We start from the raw sequence: 20702 nt of genomic DNA on the forward strand, positions 1-20702 counted from the left end.
AATGTGATTTTCTGGATATTTTTTTCTCAATTTGTCTGTCATAGTTGACGTGTACCTATGATGAAAATTACAGGCCTCTCTCATCTTTTTAGGTGGGAGAACTTGCACAATTGGTGGCTGACTAAATACTTTTTTCCCCCACTGTACATCTCACTAGGTCAGGATATTTAAGCCTCCATATATCCACTAGTTCTAATGTATCCATGACATTCATGATTTCCTTAAGAGAGTGATAGTTTGTAGTGTGATTTCCTTTACAGTCCATTGAGCTATTTAAAACATAATAATAGAGTATTGTATTGCTTGCAGGGTTGATAATTTATTATATATATTTTCAAAGAAGCGTGGATCATCATTATTTGGTCCGTAAAGGTTAATGAGCTATATCTGTTTATGGTCCAATAACATATTTAAAATCATCCATCTACCTTGCGGATCTGTTTGGACAATTTGCACATTCGGATCAAAATTACTGTTAATTAATATCATCACCCCTTTTGAGTTTCTTTGTCCATGGGAGAAGTATATTTTGGCCATATTTCACCCCCCCCAGTCCTTTTTCCACACAATTTCATCTAGAATTGTTGAATAGCTATTATATTCCTTCTCTTTGAGTCAGGTAAATATTGTTATTATTTTCATATTATCTGCTAAGCCATGGCTAGACTAACTTACCAATCTAAAACATGTTCGCTGACATGGGCTAATTGAGTGACTGTCAATGATTAATCTCTCGTGGACAGACAACTTTCGCGAGAATTTTACTTCTGGGTAACCGAGATTAGTCAGCGACTGACATAACAAGAGAAAAACTGCTGATGCACAACCAAATTTGGTCTTCACACATTGGATTTGCAATATTGCAGAACCAATTATATTTTTGTCAACTTAAGTTTACAATTTTTATTTAGAAAATAAATACGAAATGGCATGGACAACATTATTGCCACCCCGGAGCTAGTACTTGGTTGCACAGCCTTTGGCCAAGATAACTGACAACAAATGCTTCTTGTAGCCATCAAAGAGCTTGCTGCACCTCTCTACTGGCAATTTGGCCTACTCTTCAGCAGCAAGCTGCTCTAATTCTTCAATGTTTGAGTTGTCCCTCCACCAACTGCTGGACTGTTCTGGAGAGGCCAGCGAAGAGTCCAGATCTGAATCACATCCAAAATCTATGGCGAGATCTTAAAATAGCAGTTGAAGAATTAGAGCAGTTTGCTGTTGAAAAGTTGGCCAAATTGCCAGTAGAAAGGTGCACCAAGCTCATTGATGGCTACAAGAAGCGTTTGTTTATCTTGTCCAAAGGCTGTGCAACCAAGCACTAGCTCCGGGGTGCCAATAATTCTGTCCATGCTATTTGTCTTTATTTTCTCAATTAAAATTGTAAACTTAAGTTTTAATACAAAAATAAAATTGGTTCTGCAATGTTGAAAATCCAATAACAACGTGTGGTGACTAAAAGTTCTAAAATTTCAACTTACTTGAGAAGAAATAGGGAATCATTCAAGTAAAGTGCAAGGGTGCCAATATATTTGGCTGCAACTGTGTATATCTAAAAAGTTGCTCATCCCTGATTTACAGTATTGCCTTACAACATAATGCTGCAGTTATTGTTTTTGTATTATTTTCCTTGTATTGCCATTGACTAGTACTGCACCTTATGTAATGGGGAGGATCCATCACCATCACATAGCTGGGGATCTGCCCCATGGTGAAGCAGCAGCTGGACCACATCCAGCTGTCCACAGTAGGCAGATCGGTGAAGAGGAGTGGCCCCACCCGGCGTCTGAGGGTTGGCACATGCCCCGCTCTCAAGAAGGAACTTACATACAGACTCCTGCCCACTGCGGCTGGCATAGTGCTGAAATAAATCACAACCATTCCACATAGTTAGGAAGATCAGTTCAACTCAGCAAAAATGTGTTACAAAATATAGGTGAAATTATCATTCTAGCCTTGGGAGACATCCTCACCAGAGCAGTGTAATTGGCTGAGTCTCTTAGGTTAGGGTCTGTACCCTTCTTGACAAGTGATTTGACCCTCTCCAAGTCTCCATCCATTGCAGCAGACCAGATACCTGTAATATCACACACGTGAGTCATTACAGCTCCATATGTGTTGTGTGATCCATTTAAATCAGGGAAACTGTTCATGAGTATGAAAGTACCAAATATAAATTCTAATCTAGCTACCTCTTTCGAAGTCCATTTCATCCAATGTTTGGTGCGCACTGGGGGACGCAAGTTGGTGGGAACAGCACCTACATTGATGGCCTCCAGACGACATTGCAGTCTGCAGTGCAGTTGTTTATGTTCTTGTCAAAAAAAACTACGCATTTGAAAAACAAATGTGGTATTTCTTATTTCGTATGTCTCGATGTCTGCCGAAGTTTGTAATGCTATCACGAAACATGAGGAAAACATTGCACTCAGTAGCTGGCTTCCAAGTCCCACTGCTGTACCTAGCTAGCTAATGTTGTTAGCTACAGCTAGCTAGCTAGCTCTCATAACTAGCTAACACAGCTGCTAGCAAAACCGGACGATTGTCTGGAAACGTGCTCCTCAAAGCAACTGAGCTCGAGTTGAGCTATTTAGCTAATTACCTGGAAATTCTAATAATGAACAACAACCACAGAATGAACACAAATACTTATATAACCCGTGATGAACATGTAGACACATGAACTCGACATAAAAGCCATGCTGTCGACATTTTCTAAATAAAGGTTTGCTACAAGAGTCGACAACGTAACTCATTCTCGCAATCATGTGTTGGCACTTTTATTTTGACATCGTGTTCCACTGTTTTAAAGCCATACTATGTAATATGCAAACCAACAAAAATGGGACCCCCAACAAAGACCACCATAAAACACAATGATGGCACTGCAATGTTTCATTGAGTTAGCTAGCATACATTTGCTATATATTATTGAGTCCACTTTGTCTGTCAGCGAGGCTTGCCTACAAAAAAGTAAAGGAAAAACATAATTTACAATTTGGATAAAAATTGTGAAAAACATTTAGAAAAAACACATACATTAAATAAAGTAGCAATATTGAACTACCAACACAATTTCGCTTTATATTCAACTTCTGGGTAGCTTCTTGAAGGGAAATGTATATGCAAAATTGTAAATGTCACTCACAAGTAATGCCCTCAGCCTGTACATTTTGGCATGAGGTGAGACATCAGCACAGCCAAACAAACTGCAAGAAGGGTCTATCTTCAGAAGGTCTTCAGCCATCTGTAGAATTGTCATTTAGCTAGATTATACTATGCAAATATAGGAACATCCCTTCCATCATTGTATACTTTACCATCTCAACCTTTAGTAAATAGACCTAGCTAGTTCTGCTTCCACATTATGAATAGGTAAAGTACTTACATTGTCCTGGGTGTCAGACAGGCTGCCAGTCGCTCTTTTCCCCCCTGGGTTCATGCCATAGGACCAATGTTGACAGCAACCCTGTGACACTAGAGCCACCACCAAAAGCAGCAGCAACAACAGGACCTTTTTCTCTTCCATTCTGCAAAGTCAGCCTTATTACTCTAGCTGAGCAACTCATGTGTCTTTGAGGTTTTATAGGCAGCTTGGTTCCCATGTGCCCCACCCCCCAGCCCCATCACCTAGTTGCAGGAGGTTACAACGTGGATTACAGAAAAAGGCTCCTCTCAAAAATATATTAGAGCAGCACTAAGCACCTCCACTTCAGGCACCCCAAAGAGCCTTTTAAAAGCTTAACAATACTTTGGGAACGATTGTGCACTTTTACAGCAGCAACAATGAAATGAATTAGGCACAGGGTCTTGGTGTTCTTCTGGGAAGTTAGTGAAAGGATACCAGTATTTCATTTGCACAAGTAATTACACAGTGGCTTTTGTTTATTGAGAACAGTAATTTATTGAAATACAATTTTGTGCTTGAGTGCAATAATTATAGACAGGGGAGGAAGAGAAACACACCCAGTCTTTAACTAACTTTCATTCCATATTTATTCAATATGTTATATCAAAATAAATAACCATTGTTCTTTTCTACAAGGTTCTGATATTGACGATCTCCACACTCAAGGTGCAATATTCTTTATGATTGCCTTCATTATTGCGACAGAAGAGTACCTACTGTGGAATAGAGTATAGAGAGAGAATATTGCATCTCAAAAAGATACACCTAGAGGAAATTCACCAGTCGAAGACTGGTAAAATACAGTCTTTAAACATGCAGACATTTTCTTAAACAAACTGACATGAGATTGTTAAAATCACAGTCCAGCAGTGATAATGTTTTGCTATCCTAATAATTTACACGTTTTGGAAGCACTGGATAAAAAAAAAAAAAAAACATTGTTACAAGAACCACATTCTACTTGTTGGTGACCTGCGAGTGAGTATAACAGAAGACGGTGAACAACATTTTTAATTTAAGACAGATTTGTGCAAAGTATAATTTCAAAACATGATTGAATTATATGCAATTCATTGTGAGGGGAGTGTTGTTATACAACTATCTTCCTCGTACAACTAGGTGATCCACAAGCTTGAACATGACAGTAACACTATTAAAAAAACATCTTATTCACTTTGATTATTTGCTTATCATATTTGGATATGATGAATAATGGATTTCATACAAGAAGCAAAAACCACTGTGAAATGCATGCAACTAGAGATACATCAGAAAGGGGTAAAAAAAATAAGGAGGTAGATTCACAGAGAACATCCAAACAAAACGACAGGCAGCTTTTGACTTCAGTGATATTCAAGGAAGAGTACATTGCATACTTGAAATTCTGTTGAATACTGTTTCAACAGCCACAGTATTATAAGAAAATCCACAGCATAATTAGGTGGTGCAATAACAACAAACTATTTTGCCATTTTGATCATGCTACGGTATGGCTTTGGCTTAGAAAATTAACATTCTCCTAATCATAAAGCATATCTGGCATAAAACTAAGTACATTGATAAGAATGTACAGTCACACCATGCCACCTCCCACTTCTGCTATGCCACAGTCTTGATTGAGGCCCTTATATTGTTACTTAAAACCTTCATGCACTTATAGTTTGATAATCTTTGACTTTCAGAAACATTGCGTTAAATAATCAAGAAAGTGTGTATACATCCAGAATTAAAAAGAATAGTAATAAGGTAGGATTGAATCCAGACATAATAGTAAACATACATAAAAACATTAAATATTTTGGTTTTGGGGAAAAATAAGGAAAGAGAGAGACACGTAAAAGCTTCCACTACATAACGGAAACAAATATCCCTGAATGTGCTCTAGTGCAAATTATTTAAAGCTAGTATATGAGCTGGAATGCCAGGGATGTACAGAAAACTACCTGTATTGCATAAGGGTCCAAGAAGCTTGATAGTAGGGGTGGGTGGAATTGGCTGGCAAATGAAGACCGTTGCCAGGCATCCATGAGATTAACCAGCCTGAACCCAGGTGGATTGTGCAGGAGAGTTATCTAACACTCTGAGACATGTGCAATGCAGTCAGCATCTCTTCAAAAATGGCCCCCTTCACATTGGACCCTCTCAAGTTGGCCTCTTGTAGGTCGCAGCCAGACAGATCACAGTTCTGTGAGGAGTAAAACCAAACTCAACAGTCAGTATTCTTGGTACTGACCTTAGATGTCACGGTAATAAAACTGCAATAATACAGTTATCTTAGGATGGACAACTTCATGGTATCTAACTGACAAACCTTCAACAACAAACATAAAATGATTACAAGAGCTGTCTAATGCCATTTGTTCAGATTGACTTAATTTTTTTGTCTCAAGGTTAATCCTCTTAAATGCCCTCAGGTTACCTCAAGATCGGTTCCTGCCAAAGTGGCACCCCGCAGGTTACAGTTCTTCAGCTTAGCATTTTTGAGAGTGGCCACACGCAGGTTAATTCCCGTCATCTGACTTCCCTCCATGTCAACCCCTTTCAGATTGGCACCTAATAAGACAGAAATTAGATGTTCAACACCAGAGGTTATACAAGTGTTATCAGTTCCATATTTGTCATTCCTCTTATCATACAAATACATTAGAAAGCTTACCCTCTAAGTTGGCCTTTAGTCCAGATGGGTCCTCAAAATTGCATCCTTTGAGAGACGCCCCCTCAGCATTTGAACAGAGCATCTTCACACCCTGCAAGTTAGCACCCTAAAACAGAAAGACAAAATCAGTCCCTACAAAATACTGCACATTTCTGAAATGTTGACACGCTGTAACAGGTAGGTTTCATAGGCTAATAAAGGAGCTATGGGCTCACATCGAGGTTGGCCCCAGAGAGGTCAGCGCGCTCCAGGTTTGAAGAGCATAGGTTGGCATGTGTCAGGTTGCAGCGACTCAGGTTGGCCATCTTGAAGTTGATGTAGCGCAAGTCGAGGCGAGAGAGATCAGCACCACTGAAATTAAGTCCCTTGTGGATAGAGGTATTATTTGTCAGTTTCACATGTCATGTTAGTTAGACTGCATCTAATGTTCAACAGTGCGTTGTGCTTGTTGCAAATGTGTTGCGTTTTACCTGACAGCGGAGCTCTGATTTGGTGGGTGTAGCCAGCAGAAACCGAACAAACTCCTTGCGAGAGATGGGAGAGTGGTCCTCAGGTGGCTGGTTATTCTGGAGAAAAGCATGGATCAATATGCTGTGATGAAATTAAATAAATAATTTGAAATATGTAGCTTGAGTTCTTCACCTTTATTGCTACTTCCAACTGCTCAGCAAGCAGCTCAATTCCAAAGAAACGGGCCTCCTCCAAAACCCCTGAAACACAAATTGTATTTACTGATTTTAGGCAATATATTGTCAAGATTTCAGAAATCTACATACTGTATTCAACATGCACAACTGAAGTGTTCTCATTAATCTGTGAGCAGTATCGTAGAATAAAGGTAATGACTGTTCTGGCTGTAAATGCCATACTTACCAAGCAAATTGATTCCTTCATTGATAATGAGCTGGCCATGTCGCAGGTAATTAAGAATAGGCTCGAAGTATTCTGGGCTGCGATCAATAAGGTAAGCCCCACATTCATCCTGCTTGTTACCCCATACATCTGCAGAGCAAGGATAGAGGGGCCATCATTATGGGTAAATCACAAAAGAAAAAGGTAGCAGAGTTAGTGGTAGATGTGACAGACTTAATTATTTTTACCCTTCTCCCGAAACATGTGAGCGAGCATGCTCTCCGGCTCCTTGCTGACCAAGGTGCTCCTGTAAAAAATATTAGTTTGTGAGGAAAGGAGTGACCAAAGAATAAAGTGGATATCAATAATACTGACAGAGATGTTCATTTGTGACTTTTGATGTTCATAGACCATGGAAATAACTCCTCCATTGCTTACCGTGTGGTGGTGAAGAGACGCCCTCCAATATTAAGCGTCAGCCAATCGGTGTGTGCCCCAGGCCGATCGTCTGTAGCCCTGACATCATTCTGTGGGTCTAAGATAATAACAGTATTCAGAGGGATAACTCACCACCTCATTCCTCAGAACTAAATGGTTTGCAAGGAAAGAATTTGACACAAACTCACCAAAAAAGGGGTCTCCCTCTGAGACATACAAAACATCATCATCCCTATATAAGAAGGAATAGTAGAGAAATTAATATGCAATATTGGCAGGAGTAAGGACCTTCCAAGTGCATGAAACTACAAAGTGTTGAAGGAAATTAACAATACCTGATGAGCGCTATGTCATCTATAAGACCACCTTTTCCATTGTATAAATTACAGGCTTTGATTCCCAACTTATTGCTTGCTACAGATAACAGGTCGGCCAAGGTCCCATACACAGCTACAACCTAATAAAGGAAAACAGAGTTATTGTCACAAAACAGACTGATTTGGGCAAACCCTTTATTTCTTGCTAGCACACTTAAAGGTAAACTTAGCAATATGACATGATGATACACAGCTGGATCACTGCTTATAGAAAGATAACAACAACAAAGTTCAAATCTACCAAGACTGCCAGGAGTTAGCGATTTATCTTTGGTCAACTCTGAGTTCAACTCGGGATAACCGGTTATACGAAAGTGGCTCACCTTTTAGCCAGGTAAATTTCTATGGCAACGAATCCTTCAGAACTAACATGCTCCGGGGCAGCCTAAATCACGGATAACTCTACTTACTCTGAATGAAATTACTGAGCTGTGAGTTTAAGGACCAATGAAATCAGATTCCCTCCCTCTTGCAAAGAGTCATCATCCCCTTCATTTGAGGAAGACAACAGATTAAATATTTTATTAATTTAAAAAAAGATTGTGTGTTAAAAATAGCCATGTTAAAATATAGCACATTACACATTTAGTAAACTTCACACAATGTAACACTTTTGTATGACTAAATAAAAAATAAATATCGATAGGAGTGGGGAAAAAGATGCTTGTGCAAAGCACACCAAAGACGGCATTAACGATAATAATAAGTAATAAAATAAAGACGGAACTTCTAAAAGCCATAGCCTGCTGAATTTGCAAGACAACTTTTCTTTCATTTTGATTTTGGAACAAATGAAAATGTGGCACTGACTCACCCATGGATTGATGTTTCAGCATTGTCTCAATGAAGAATTTGTAATTCGAGAGAAAACTCTGGGCGGCATTCTGCCTTCTCCCTACAGTTTTCAGCCATTTGCGTCGCCAACGACTGGCTCACGTGAACTACAATCCCGACGCTGTGTTTTAAGGTTTAGAAAAGTCAATAATCATCGCTTGCGCTACGGTTTCCGAAACATATGGCCCTTATCTTTCATCAGCGAGAAAGAATCCTTCAAATAAAAAAGATACACTTACAGTAGAATTTTTGCACAGATCCATACAGCTATGGGTGCCCCTATCTGTTGAAACTACACTTCCCGAGTTACGCTTACACACAGGTGTTCGGCGCATGCTATATAGCTAATTATAAACTGGGTGGTTCAAGCCCTGAATGCTGATTGGCTGACAGCCGTGGTACATCTGACCATATACCACGGGTATGACAAAACATTTCTTTATACTGCTCTAATTACATTGGTAACCAGTTTATAATAGCAATAAGGCACCTCTGGGGTTTGTGGTATATGGCCAATATACCATGGCTAAGGGCTGTATCCAGGAACTCTGTGTTGCGTCATGCTTAAGAACAGCCCTTAGCCGTGGTATATTGCCATATACCACACCCCCTCAGGCCTTATTGCTTAATTAGCACAGGTGGAAACCTCGTCGTCCGTCTGTTTTCCGCAAACAAGCCCTGCAACATGGAGACATGGCCGTGAGGGAACACTAACCCTATCAAGGTATCAATTTAACCATTTAAAAAAAGTATTATTATTATTTCTTGCTGATATGTAAAATAAGGCTTCCAAAACCGTACCGCAAGCGACACATGTTAATGTTCAGATTGAGCGTTTGGGGCGCTTAACAAAACTCCCCTGTACAGAACACTCCTTAATCCAATGATTTGTGTAATGTAATGGAACTGAGAGTCATGATCAAGGGCTAGTGATCGACTAGCCATGTGCGAAATGCACTCGCAGTTACAAGCCTGCTAGAGTTGGCGACAAGCAATATCCGCCATCGTAGTATGGATGAAGCCTGAGATGGAATGTGAACCTAACTGAGGCTGGTTAGCTTTAGAAAACCCTTAGTAGATCTAACTTGCATCGTAGGATATCCCTCTGTTCTTCCAAATGTGCCCCCTCCCTTGAGACATACCAACATTGGGAAGAGACAATGGTGGGTGGCAGGTTTAAATGTTGTTGGTTTCAAAACACTGTTGTTGACGTCTGTAAGCAGGAAGTGGCCCCATTTTGAATGATGATGTCATATTGTTTTGTCTACCTTTTAATGTAGCCAGATAGTAAGCTAGCTAGCAACTGGGAAATGAGTTAACTACGTTTGTTCGTGTTCTCAATGCCAAACAAACGATAACAACTAACTAGCTAGCATTAGCTCGTAACGTTAGCCAGAGGTGTAAAGTACTTAAGTAAAAATACTTGAAAGTACTACTTAAGTAGTTTTTTGGGTTATCTGTACTTTACTATTTATATCTTTGACAACTTTTTCTTAACTACATTCCTAAAGAACATTTTACTTTTTACTCCATTAATTTTCCCTGACACCCAAAAGTACTCGTGACATTTTGAATGCTTAGAAAGGAAAGGAAAAGTGTCTAATTCACTTATCAAGAGAACATCCCTGGTCATCCCTACTGCATCTGATCTGGCGGACTCACTAAACACATGCTTCGTTTGTAAATGATGTCTGAGTGTTGGAGCGTGCCCCTGGCTATCTATAAATAAAACAAGAATGGTGCCGTCTGGTTTTCTTAATATAAGGAATTTTAAATGATTTATACTTTGACTTTTGATACTTAAGTATATTTAAAACAAAAATACTTTTACTCAAGTAGTATTTTACTGGGTGACTTTTACTTGAGTCATTTTTTTCTATTAAGGTATCTTTTACTTTTTACTAAAGTATGACGATTGGGTACTTTTTCCACTACTGACATTAGCTAGCTACACAAATTCTATAGTCCGCATAGCTTCGACGCAACTAAACCAGTTTGTTAGGACATTTGGCTGTTAAGAGTCGCTTAGTTGCGTCGACGCTAAGGCCGCATTAAATTAGCTAGCTAGCTAGTCCAACCTATGTTACCTCCATAGCTAAGCTAACTGTACGCACCTTGCCATTTTTGGACGTCCCGTTCACAAAAAGCGTAACTCTTCTCATTCTTTGTAATAAGCTAATACTAATAATACTACTCCTAGAACAATGAGCCCCAGTAGGATGCTCCAGAGGTAGCTAGCTAGCAGACTTGACAGTGGGACGAAACCGCAAGAAGACAACCTTGAGCATTGGTTAACTCCAACCAACCAATGGAATGGGCATATTACTTAGGAATTCAGCCTCACACCAATCACATTTTGAATCAGAAAGTAGTTGAGGCAATCAGGGGCCATCATTGGGTGTACTCGTTTTGCACGCCGGTGTGTGCCGTCAGTAATACTTTAAAGATCCAATGCAGCCGGTTTTATCTCAATATCAAATAATTTCTGGGTAAAAATGAAGTACCTTACTGTGATAGTTTTCCAATTTTTTTTTAAAGGAACAAAAATAGATTCCTAGCAAAGAGCAATTTCTCAAGCAATAATTTTGCTAAGACTGTCTGGGAGTGGTCTGAGTGGGGATGGGAAACTGAAAACTAGCTGTTCTATATCGTGGAGCTCCGCCCCATAGGGGAGATCTGCTCCTATTGGTTTACCCCGCTGCCTAGGCAGCAAACAGCCTGAAACAAAATTATGCACACACCTGCAGCCAATAGGAGTACAGGTGCCCCTATAAGAGGGGACGCTATCTTCAGCGACTGGACTAAGACTGAAGAGCCGAAGAAGACAGAAGACTCAGGACACTAAAAAGATTTGGCATGGGTCCCCAGATCCTCAGAAAGTTCTACAGCTCACCATCAAGAGCATCCTACCTGTTTGCATCACCGCCTGGTATGGCAACTGCTCGGCATCCGACCGTAAGGCGCGACAGAAGGTGATGCGTACGGTCCAGTACATCACTGGGGCCAAGCTTCCTGCCATCCAGGACCTCTATACTAGGCAGTGTCAGAGAAAGGCCCAAAAAATTGTCAAAGACTCCAGCCACCCTAGTCATAGACTGTTCTCTCTGCTACCCCACGGCAAGCAGTACCGGAGCGCCAAGTCTAGGTCCAAAAGGCTCCTTAACAGCTTCTACCCCCAAGCCATAAGACTGCTGAACAATTAATAAAATGGCTACCCAGACTATTTGCATAGACCCCATTTTTATTACGCTGTTGCTACTAGCTATTTATTATCTATTTTCATGGTTCGGGCTTGGCCCCTTAGTTCCAGCGAAGGGAAATCTTAACGCTACAGCATACAATGACATTCTGCTAAATGATGTAAATTATTCTGTGCTTCCAACTTTGTGGCAACAGTTTGGGGAAGGCCCTTTCCTGTTTCAGCATGACAATGAAACAGTTTGTCAAGATCAGTGTGGAAGAACTTGACTGGCCAGTACAGAGCCCTGACCTCAACCCCTTCGAACACTTTTGGGATGAATTGGAACACTGACTGCGAGCCCAATCTCACTAATGTTCTTGTGGATGAATGGAAGCAAGTCCCCGCAGGGGATTAATGCCCATGATTTTGGAATGAGTTGTTGGAATAGTAGGGGTCCACATACTTTTGGTCATGTAGTGTGTATATATACATGTTACCTCGACTAACCTGTACCCCCGCACATTGACTCGGTACACGTACCCCCTGTATATACAGTGCATTCGGAAAGTATTCACACCCCTTCCCTTTTTCCACATTTTGTTACGCTACAGCCTTATTCTAAAATGGATTAAATTAATGTTTTTCCTCATCAACCTACTCTCAATGACATAGCGAAAACAGGTTTTTAGAAATCTTTGCAAATTTATGAAAAAAACTAAACATACCTTATTTACTTAAGTATTCAGACCCTTTGATATGAGACTCAAATTTTTGCTCCGCTGCATCCTGTTTCCATTGATCATCCTTGAGATGTTTCTACAACTTGATTGGAGTCCACCTGTGGTAAATTCAATTGATTGGACATGATTTGGAAAGGCATACACCTGTCTATATAAAGGTCCCACAGTTGACAGTGCATGTCAGCGCAAAAACCAAGCCATTATGTCGAAGGAATTGTCCATAGAGCTCAGAGACAGGATTGTGTCGAGGCGCAGATCTGGGGAAGGGTACCGAGCTGGCCGCCCGGCCAAACTGAGCAATCGGGGGAGAAGGGCCTTGGTCAGGGAGGTGACCAAGAACCCAATGGTCACTGACAGAGCTCGAGTTCCTCTGTTGAGATGGGAGAATCTTCCAGAAGGACAACCATCTCTGCAGCACTCCACCAATCAGACCTTTATGGTAGAGTGGCCAGACGGAAGCTACTCCTCAGTAAAAGGCACATGACAGCCAGCTCGGAGTATGCCAAAAGGCACCCTAAAGGACTCTCCGACCATGAGAAACAAGATTCTCTGGTCTGATGAAACCAAGATTGAACTCTTTGGCCTGAATGCCAAGCGTCTTGTCAGGAGGAAACCTGGCACCATCCCTACGGTGAAGCATGTTTTTCAGTGGCAGGGACTGGGAGACTAGCCAGGATCGAGGGGAAAGACAAACCGAGCAAAGTACAGAGAGCTCCTTGATGAAAACATTTTAGTAATTTAGCAGACGCTCTTATCCAGAGCGACTTACAGTTAGTGAGTGCATATATTTTCATACAGGACCCCCATGGGAATCGAACCCACAACCCTGGGACCTGCTCCAGAGCGCTCAGGACCTCCGACTGAGGTGAAGGTTCACCTTCCAACAGGACAACGACCCTACGCACACAGCCAAGACAACGCAGGAGTGGCTTTGGGACAAGTCTCTGAATGTCCTTGAGTGGCCCAGCCAGAACCCAGACTTGAACCCGATCTGACATCTCTGGAGAGACCTTAAAATAGCTGTGCAGCGACGCTCCCCATCCAACCTGACAGAGCTTGAGAGGAGCTGCAGAGAAGAATGGGAGAAACTCCCCAAATACAGGTGTGCCAAGCTTGTAGCATCATACCCAAGAAGACTCAAGGCTGTAATCGCTGCCAAAGGTGCTTCAACAAAGTACTGAGTAAAGGGTCTAAATACACTGCTCAAAAAAATAAAGGGAACACTAAAATAACACATCCTAGATCTGAATGAATGAAATAATCTTATTAAATACTTTTTTCTTTACATAGTTGAATGTGCTGACAACAAAATCACACAAAAATTATCAATGGAAATCAAATGTATCAACCCATGGAGGTCTGGATTTGGAGTCACCCTCAAAATTAAAGTGGAAAACCACACTACAGGCTGATCCAACTTTGATGTAATGTCCTTAAAACAAGTCAAAATGAGGCTCAGTAGTGTGTGTGGCCTCCACGTGCCTGTATGACCTCCCTACAACGCCTGGGCATGCTCCTGATGAGGTGGCTGATGGTCTCCTGAGGGATCTCCTCCCAGACCTGGACTAAAGCATCCGCCAACTCCTGGACAGTCTGTGGTGCAACGTGGCGTTGGTGGATGGAGCGAGACATGATGTCCCAGATGTGCTCAATTGGATTCAGGTCTGGGGAACGGGCGGGCCAGTCCATAGCATCAATGCCTTCCTCTTGCAGGAACTGCTGACACACTCCAGCCACATGAGGTCTAGCATTGTCTTCAGTGGTCCTCAGTAGCTCAGCTGGTAGAGCACGGCGCTTGTAACGCCAGGGTAGTGGGTTCGATCCCCGGGACCACCCATACACACACACAAAAAAAAATGTATGCACGCATGACTAAGTCGCTTTGGATAAAAGCGTCTGCTAAATGGCATATTATTATATTATATTATTATATTATATTATTAGGAGGAACCCAGGGCCAACCGCACCAGCATATGGTCTCACAAGGGGTCTGAGGATCTCATCTCGGTACCTAATGGCAGTCAGGCTACCTCTGGCGAGCACATGGAGGGCTGTGCGGCCCCCCAAAGCAATGCCACCCCACACCATGACTGACCCACCGCCAAAACGGTCATGCTGGAGGATGTTGCAGGCAGCAGAACGTTCTCCACGGCGTCTCCAGACTCTGTCACGTCTGTCACATGTGCTCAGTGTGAACCTGCTTTCATCTGTGAAGAGCACAGGGCGCCAGTGGCGAATTTGCCAATCTTGGTGTTCTCTGGCAAATGCCAAACGTCCTGCACGGTGTTGGGCTGTAAGCACAACCCCCACCTGTGGACGTCGGGCCCTCATACCACCCTCATGGAGTCTGCTTCTGACCGTTTGAGCAGACACATGCACATTTGTGGCCTGCTGGAGGTCATTTTGCAGGGCTCTGGCAGTGCTCCTCCTGCTCCTCCTTGCACAAAGGCGGAGGTAGCAGTCCTGCTGCTGGGTTGTTGCCCTCCTACGGCCTCCTCCACGTCTCCTGATGTACTGGCCTGTCTCCAGGTAGCGCCTCCATGCTCTGGACACTACGCTGACAGACACAGCAAACCTTCTTGCCACAGCTCGCATTGATGTGCCATCCTGGATGAGCTGCACTACCTGAGCCACTTGTGTGGGTTGTAGACTCCGTCTCATGCTACCACTAGAGTGAAAGCACCGCCAGCATTCAAAAGTGACCAAAACATCAGCCAGGAAGCATAGGAACTGAGAAGTGGTCTGTGGTCACCACCTGCAAAACCAGTCCTTTATTGGGGGTGTCTTGCTAATTGCCTATAATTTCCACCTGTTGTCTATTCCATTTGCACAACAGCATGTGAAATTTGTTGTCAATCAGTGTTGCTTCCTAAGTGGACAGTTTGATTTCACAGAAGTGTGATTGACTTGGAGTTACATTGTGTTGTTTAAGTGTTCCCTTTATTTTTTTGAGCAGTGCACTTATGTAAATGTGATATTTATAGGTCTACACCTGTTGTATTCAGTACATGTGACTTAACATTTTGATTTGATTAAATTAACTTCAATGGGGTGATGTCAGAGCTCGACATCCCAAGGAGCCACCTTAAGTATTTTCCACCAAAGAAACTGAACAAATGTAGTGCACATTTATATTATTTTGCAATTTTATTCAAAATCTTAAGTTACATCAGCGTTGCTAATGTATTCAGCATAACAAAAATTACCACATCCCAGCAGAGTCAACAACTGTATTGTAATGAAAGGCTTTTTTTTTTTTTTTTTTTGCAATACTGTTAATTTTGGTGTTAGTATTTGCCTATAGGAGTCATTATACCAGCAGGATATGGTCACAGGGTTCCTCTTGAAACTAAAACAATACATATTTTGATCTAAAATGAAGTCAGTAATCAATTCAGTTTAGATTGCAAATATCCTGCAGAAACAGTATTCCTTTCGGTGCAGTTAAATTAATTAGATGAAGCAAACCATACCAGTTTGGATACAAATTCAGTCAGAATATTCTCCATCAATCTGACACTGAAAGTGCTTTTAACCATATGGTCCACTCAAGACTTAATGTTAGTCCCCTTACAATGTTGAGTTAAATGTGATAAACTGATCATCAAATATTTTCAATACAATTTACATCCACTTGGGTTTGAAATAAGGGAAAGTTCTGGTCAGAAATTGCAACATCTGCACTTTTTATTTATTTATTTATCCATCTGTGTCTTTCATCTTTCAACAGCTGAATATGAAGCAACACTTCAATGTACCCAAATGGAGTCGAGAGGTGTAAGTTACAGTACACTGGGTCATATTTTAAGACTGTGGGAAATAAGGAAACAATAACTTTATACTAACAAGCTCTTAAGGTATCTTTGCACACTCCGTTTAATGTGCCACAGTAACTATGCCCAAAAGGTAAAAACAAAAGTCTTAATTGAATCTATCAACGTAAAGCAGAATGTTCACCTTCATTGTAATTTAAGTGATGGATTTTATGATCCATTTCATATGGGGCATAACACACACTAGAATAAATACAGAATTTGCATCAAGCAATGCAGCTTGATGCAAAAAATAATAATAATCCCCAATATCAAGAGATGCAACTTAAAGCCTTGTCATTGGGACAGGTTCTGGTCTGTCTGGTAAATGCTGGCCAACACTTTGCCAGTCCTGGCCAGTTTCCCCGTCATATGGCATGTGTAGGGGAGTCAGTAGAAGGCATGCCATGGGCTCTCCACATCATAGGGGTAATGGGGAAGGGGGTGTAGTGGAGTAGTTGGTGGACTTGAGACAGTTTTTTTTTTTTGGCAGAATAGGAGCAACGCCAGCCTCTTCAGAAGGTCTTCCGATGGATGGCACGTGCTCGGTCTTCCTCATACTCCTTCTTTGAAACCCACATCTTCTTGAAGGTGTCCAGTGACGCAAGGATGGAGCCCCTTAAAGCATGCAACAAGAGAGGATCATTCCTGTCCATTACTCTGGAAACAAACAGAGACTAATCTGTTTAATCGGAGTGTGGCTGATCACATGACGTTACTTACCCTATCCACGTGGAGTAGAGTCGTTCTTGAGGTGCAGAGATCTAACAGAGTAAAACAGGGAAATAAACTAGTTCAGAAAGTATGTTGCACCAACATTAAACATTTACTACATTGAAATTGCTGCTCAGTGCTCATACATAGGTAAATAAGGCCCCAAGGTTAAGGCAGATAATACCTTTATTTTCACATCTTTAGGTGCCAACTTTTTCACTTCACTTAACAACCGGTCACCAAAACCTTTTGGACAAAAAAAAAGAAAGTAAACAGATTGAGATTAATACAATTAGCCAATGCTGAAGGAGTGGAGTGAGAAGTTTGTTTGCTGCAGTCCTCTATGTAATTGGTGGGACAGAACTCTAGTCCATACCTTTGAGGAGTGTGGAGCCCCCAGAGAGGACAATGTTGGAAAAGAGTGTACGTCGCAGGTCCATGTCGGACTTCTGGATAGCAAAAGCCAGAACCTCGTGAATTCCTTCACTCTCGTCCCCTATCAGGTCTGGACGGAAGAGGAGCTCTGGGGCTCGGAACCGAGCAGGGCCAATCTACACAGGGGATAACAAGTTCTCAATGCTTCAGTATAAATACAACAGCTTATATGTTAATGTCAAAGTAGTAATATTTAACTTCCAGAACACTAAATCTTAGAAACATTTTGAGAATGCATCCAATATGACTCACATCCAATGTGCTGCCATCAGGAAGAGTGTACTGCGCCTTCTCTGTCTCCAAGGTCTCATCTTTTTGTGGGTTCAGAGATAGGTAACATGCTCTCTGCAGAGGTAAACAAAATGAGGGTGACAGGTGTCAAGGACAAAGAATGAAACAAATAACAGGACTGATAGTGTCTTGTGAATTTATAAAACTATTTTTGACCCCATCAAAAATGCAACACAATTTCCTAATCCATACCTCTTTGATAGTGCGCACGACCTCAAACTCAGCTGAAGTGTGGAAGTCATAGCCTTCCTTGCGCAGGAGCAGGCGTAGGTAGCGTGAGACATCACGCCCAGCAATGTCCACCCGCATGATAGAGTGAGGGATGGCAAAGCCTTCATAGATGGGCACAGCATGGGTGACCCCATCACCAGCATCCAGCACCACTCCTGTTGTCCGGCCTGTGGCATATCTGCAATATCCAGAGACATTCAAAACTGTTAACAGTGTTTTATGCTAATGATCATTTTCATATCTCTACAGTTACTAATGTATTACATGTCATATTAGTCTAGGTTTTCCTTAGTTGTCACTAGTTACCACATCCATAGGAGGGGTTTTATGACTATGTGGCTGTGGTAACTATTAACGACCATTTTCCTCCTCTGGGGGTGAAATCCTTTAATGTAATAATAATAATATTAATGTACCGGTATGCCCAACATTACACTGGCAAACAAGAGACTCACAAGCTTAATACTGCCTGCATGGAGATGAAGAGCGCTGGTACATTGAAGGTCTCAAAGAACACCTCTGCTGCACGCTCCCGGTTTTTACTTGGGTTCAAGGGGGCCTCTGTTAGCAGCACAGGATGCTAAAGGACATTAGGAGAAATGCAAAAAAGTAAATGCAGTGAAACAGTAAAAAAACTAAAACCCCACAATCACATACATATTCACTTCAAGAAGCCCTGAGAGAACACCAGCTCTCATGGTCAAATTAAAAGTACCCAGAATAAGCGTGTGTCACAGAAACCAGACAAAAATACCTCTTCAGAGAAGGTCTGTAGTTGCTCCTTAGAGTACACATATTGCCAGATGCGCTCCATATCATTCCAGTCCTTCACAATACCATGCTCCATAGGGTACCGCACAGAAAGTAGCCCCCTGTGTTCCTACAAACACATGGAGAGATCAACAGTCTTGGGAATAGCGGCCAAAGTACTCTATTCTATTAAAAATACAGATTTAGTGTAATAACAGCCTACATATAGGCATACACCATAAAGCCTTTTACATTATCAGTGCCACAGGCATCAGTCTTAGTAGAGCACTGTACCTCCGCTTTTGGGCCAATGAAGAGATCTCCTTCCAGAGCACCTGCCATCACCCGAACATGCTTTGGACGACCCACACTAGCAGGTAAACACATGGATAATTTTACATACACTTTTCATTCAAACAAAGCATTTCAGTCATATACATTAAGTATTTCATATTATAGTGTTGAGATGGCTGAAGTGTTAGATCTTACTAGTTTGGGAAGCAGTATTTGGGGATCTGGTCTCCTGCAAAACCAGCTTTAACAACACCGGAGCCCTGAAAGAGAAGAGAAGTAAGAAAATGTAGGTCCTTACAATGTCGGCTACATAAATTAATTATTTTATTATAGGGACTGGGGGCGTCTCTGGCCCCATCTGTTCATCCTGTTTGTAAAGTGATATCAGTCAGTATTCATGAGACAGTGCTGAGGGGCAAAACACCAGCACGCCGGCCTCCTATTGTAAACTACTGTATCAGACCCCAATATCAGTAGTAAAAACATGCTGTTCCTTCCTGGTGTTCATCAATTATTGTACTCTAATGCCTTGTATTGATTAGGATCAGGAGTACAATGATGCATAAGTAAATGATGCTTTCTTTTATTTCACAATGATGCTGATATCAAGTAGCCTGAAGAGAAAGGCTGTTAATAATCTAGCCTAGATGATGAGTTAGTTTCCTCATTCATGTCATTTCTTTCATAATTAACGTTGGCTAGACTTCTTATTTAATAGCTAGATAAGATAATTTGTTTTACTCTGAGCTCCCCATAGTTAGCATACTGATGGATTGGTTGGGGATGCAACCATCTAAGGTTAGCTTGTTGTTAGCCTTGGTTACCACCCTTCCCATCTCACAACGCTATGGCAGGTAACTAACTAGCTACTACTGACTGATTCGCAATGCTAATCAGTGGCTTTAGCAAAGATATTTGATCTATGTGGCTTTAGCTAGCTAATCTTGTTAGTTAACTATCTGGCCTATAAAAGAGGGTTTGCAAAAGCAGACTACTGGCTAATCAGCTAGCTAGCTAGCTAACGTTAGCAATAAGCAAGACAACGACCACCACACATTGAAAAGCAAACTAACATTAGCGAATGATGCGTTTCTTTTCGACTAATTCAGTTACCGTTTCATTTACAAATGATGTTGGCGCGCTAGCTAACTTTGGCTACTTACATTATCAATAACCACAGGCTGATTTGCTATTATATCGTAGGACTCCATGGTGATAAAATTACAGATATCCGTCCTTTATGAATCTCTTTTTCCTAGCATTGTAGCTAGCTGATTCTGCCTTGTTGTGTGGCGCAACGCTGCAGAAAGACATGTATCGCTAGCTAGATAGAGTGGGCGATTAACAGTTGAGCGTTGTTTTTGCCATGTTGTCAACGTACAGCCACACAAGCCAATCGCAAGCCATTGGAAGTAACCCAATCGCAAGTCATTGGAAGTGAAACGGTGACGGGTGAAGTTTAGCTAGCCACATTGTGGAATTTTCGGTTTGCCTTCAAAATAAAAGTTCCCCATTTGAAACTGAAACGGATACAAGTAGTGGAAGAATGCCATATTTTGACCACTAGATTATGTTAAACGAGGTTGGAATGTTGTTACATAACTTAAAAAGGAACGCAATAATAATTAATTTGACAAAAAAAAAACGGTTGAGATCCCTCTGTGGATGTATTAGACTGCATAATTGCA

General features: G+C 41.4%; 4 protein-coding genes across 5 annotated transcripts in view; all 4 read right to left on the reverse strand.

Moving 5' to 3' along the window:
• ankrd39 (ankyrin repeat domain 39) overlaps positions 1-2722 on the reverse strand; it is a 28986-nt gene extending 26264 nt beyond the window's left edge. Inside the window, exons 1-3 of one of the 2 annotated variants that reach the window (XM_041836167.2) lie at positions 2193-2722; positions 1974-2077; positions 1658-1861 (exon numbers count right to left, since the gene is read on the reverse strand). In XM_041836167.2, the coding sequence (XP_041692101.1) occupies positions 1658-1861; positions 1974-2077; positions 2193-2286 (402 nt within the window). In that variant the 5' untranslated portion in view covers positions 2287-2722. The remainder of the gene's footprint in view (positions 1-1657; positions 1862-1973; positions 2078-2192) is intronic. The other variant, XM_041836166.2, reaches the window with a different exon arrangement.
• Positions 2723-2758: 36 nt separating this feature from the next.
• On the reverse strand, positions 2759-3594 carry LOC121530867 (progonadoliberin-1). Its single transcript, XM_041836168.2, has 3 exons — positions 3389-3594; positions 3149-3247; positions 2759-2963 (listed from the first exon to the last, which is right to left on the reverse strand). Exons 1-3 carry the CDS (start codon positions 3527-3529, stop codon positions 2922-2924), a joined length of 282 nt encoding a protein of 93 aa, XP_041692102.1. The 5' UTR covers positions 3530-3594; the 3' UTR covers positions 2759-2921.
• Positions 3595-3892: 298 nt separating this feature from the next.
• Positions 3893-10843, reverse strand: LOC121530865 (BTB/POZ domain-containing protein KCTD9). Its single transcript, XM_041836165.2, has 12 exons — positions 10681-10843; positions 7691-7812; positions 7544-7587; positions 7356-7452; positions 7166-7224; positions 6939-7067; positions 6708-6775; positions 6536-6631; positions 6281-6430; positions 6066-6171; positions 5829-5962; positions 3893-5594 (listed from the first exon to the last, which is right to left on the reverse strand). The coding sequence occupies exons 1-12, from the start codon at positions 10726-10728 to the stop codon at positions 5478-5480; spliced, it is 1170 nt and encodes a 389-aa protein (XP_041692099.1). The 5' UTR covers positions 10729-10843; the 3' UTR covers positions 3893-5477.
• Positions 10844-15611: 4768 nt separating this feature from the next.
• Positions 15612-20402, reverse strand: LOC121530864 (beta-centractin-like). The gene is made up of 11 exons (XM_041836164.2): positions 20178-20402; positions 19210-19274; positions 19015-19090; positions 18725-18850; positions 18426-18550; positions 17932-18148; positions 17701-17793; positions 17390-17564; positions 17198-17259; positions 17023-17063; positions 15612-16917 (listed from the first exon to the last, which is right to left on the reverse strand). The coding sequence occupies exons 1-11, from the start codon at positions 20223-20225 to the stop codon at positions 16815-16817; spliced, it is 1131 nt and encodes a 376-aa protein (XP_041692098.1). The 5' UTR covers positions 20226-20402; the 3' UTR covers positions 15612-16814.
• Between the last annotated feature and the right edge of the window lie 300 nt (positions 20403-20702).

Source organism: Coregonus clupeaformis, chromosome 18 (assembly GCF_020615455.1).
Source record: "Coregonus clupeaformis isolate EN_2021a chromosome 18, ASM2061545v1, whole genome shotgun sequence".
NCBI classification, from domain to species: Eukaryota; Metazoa; Chordata; class Actinopteri; order Salmoniformes; family Salmonidae; genus Coregonus; species Coregonus clupeaformis.

Bases quoted from the DNA above. Each gene is read 5' to 3' on its own strand.
- LOC121530865 (XM_041836165.2), bottom strand. From the start codon at position 10,728: ATGAGAAGAGTTACGCTTTTTGTGAACGGGACGTCCAAAAATGGCAAG. The intron at 7,813-10,680 runs GTGCGTACAGTT...TTCCTTTATTAG, and splicing joins GGACGTCCAAAAATGGCAAG to GTTGTAGCTGTGTATGGGAC. The intron at 7,453-7,543 runs GTGAGTTTGTGT...TTATTATCTTAG, and splicing joins AGAGGGAGACCCCTTTTTTG to ACCCACAGAATGATGTCAGG.
- LOC121530867 (XM_041836168.2), bottom strand. From the start codon at position 3,529: ATGGAAGAGAAAAAGGTCCTGTTGTTGCTGCTGCTTTTGGTGGTGGCT. The intron at 3,248-3,388 runs GTAAGTACTTTA...ACAATTCTACAG, and splicing joins TGTCTGACACCCAGGACAAT to ATGGCTGAAGACCTTCTGAA. The intron at 2,964-3,148 runs GTGAGTGACATT...ACTTTTTTGTAG, and splicing joins ACAGGCTGAGGGCATTACTT to GCAAGCCTCGCTGACAGACA.
- LOC121530864 (XM_041836164.2), bottom strand. From the start codon at position 20,225: ATGGAGTCCTACGATATAATAGCAAATCAGCCTGTGGTTATTGATAAT. The intron at 18,851-19,014 runs GTACAGTGCTCT...ATGTGTTTGTAG, and splicing joins TCATTGGCCCAAAAGCGGAG to GAACACAGGGGGCTACTTTC. The intron at 18,149-18,425 runs GTGAGTCTCTTG...TGGATATTGCAG, and splicing joins ATGCAGGCAGTATTAAGCTT to ATATGCCACAGGCCGGACAA.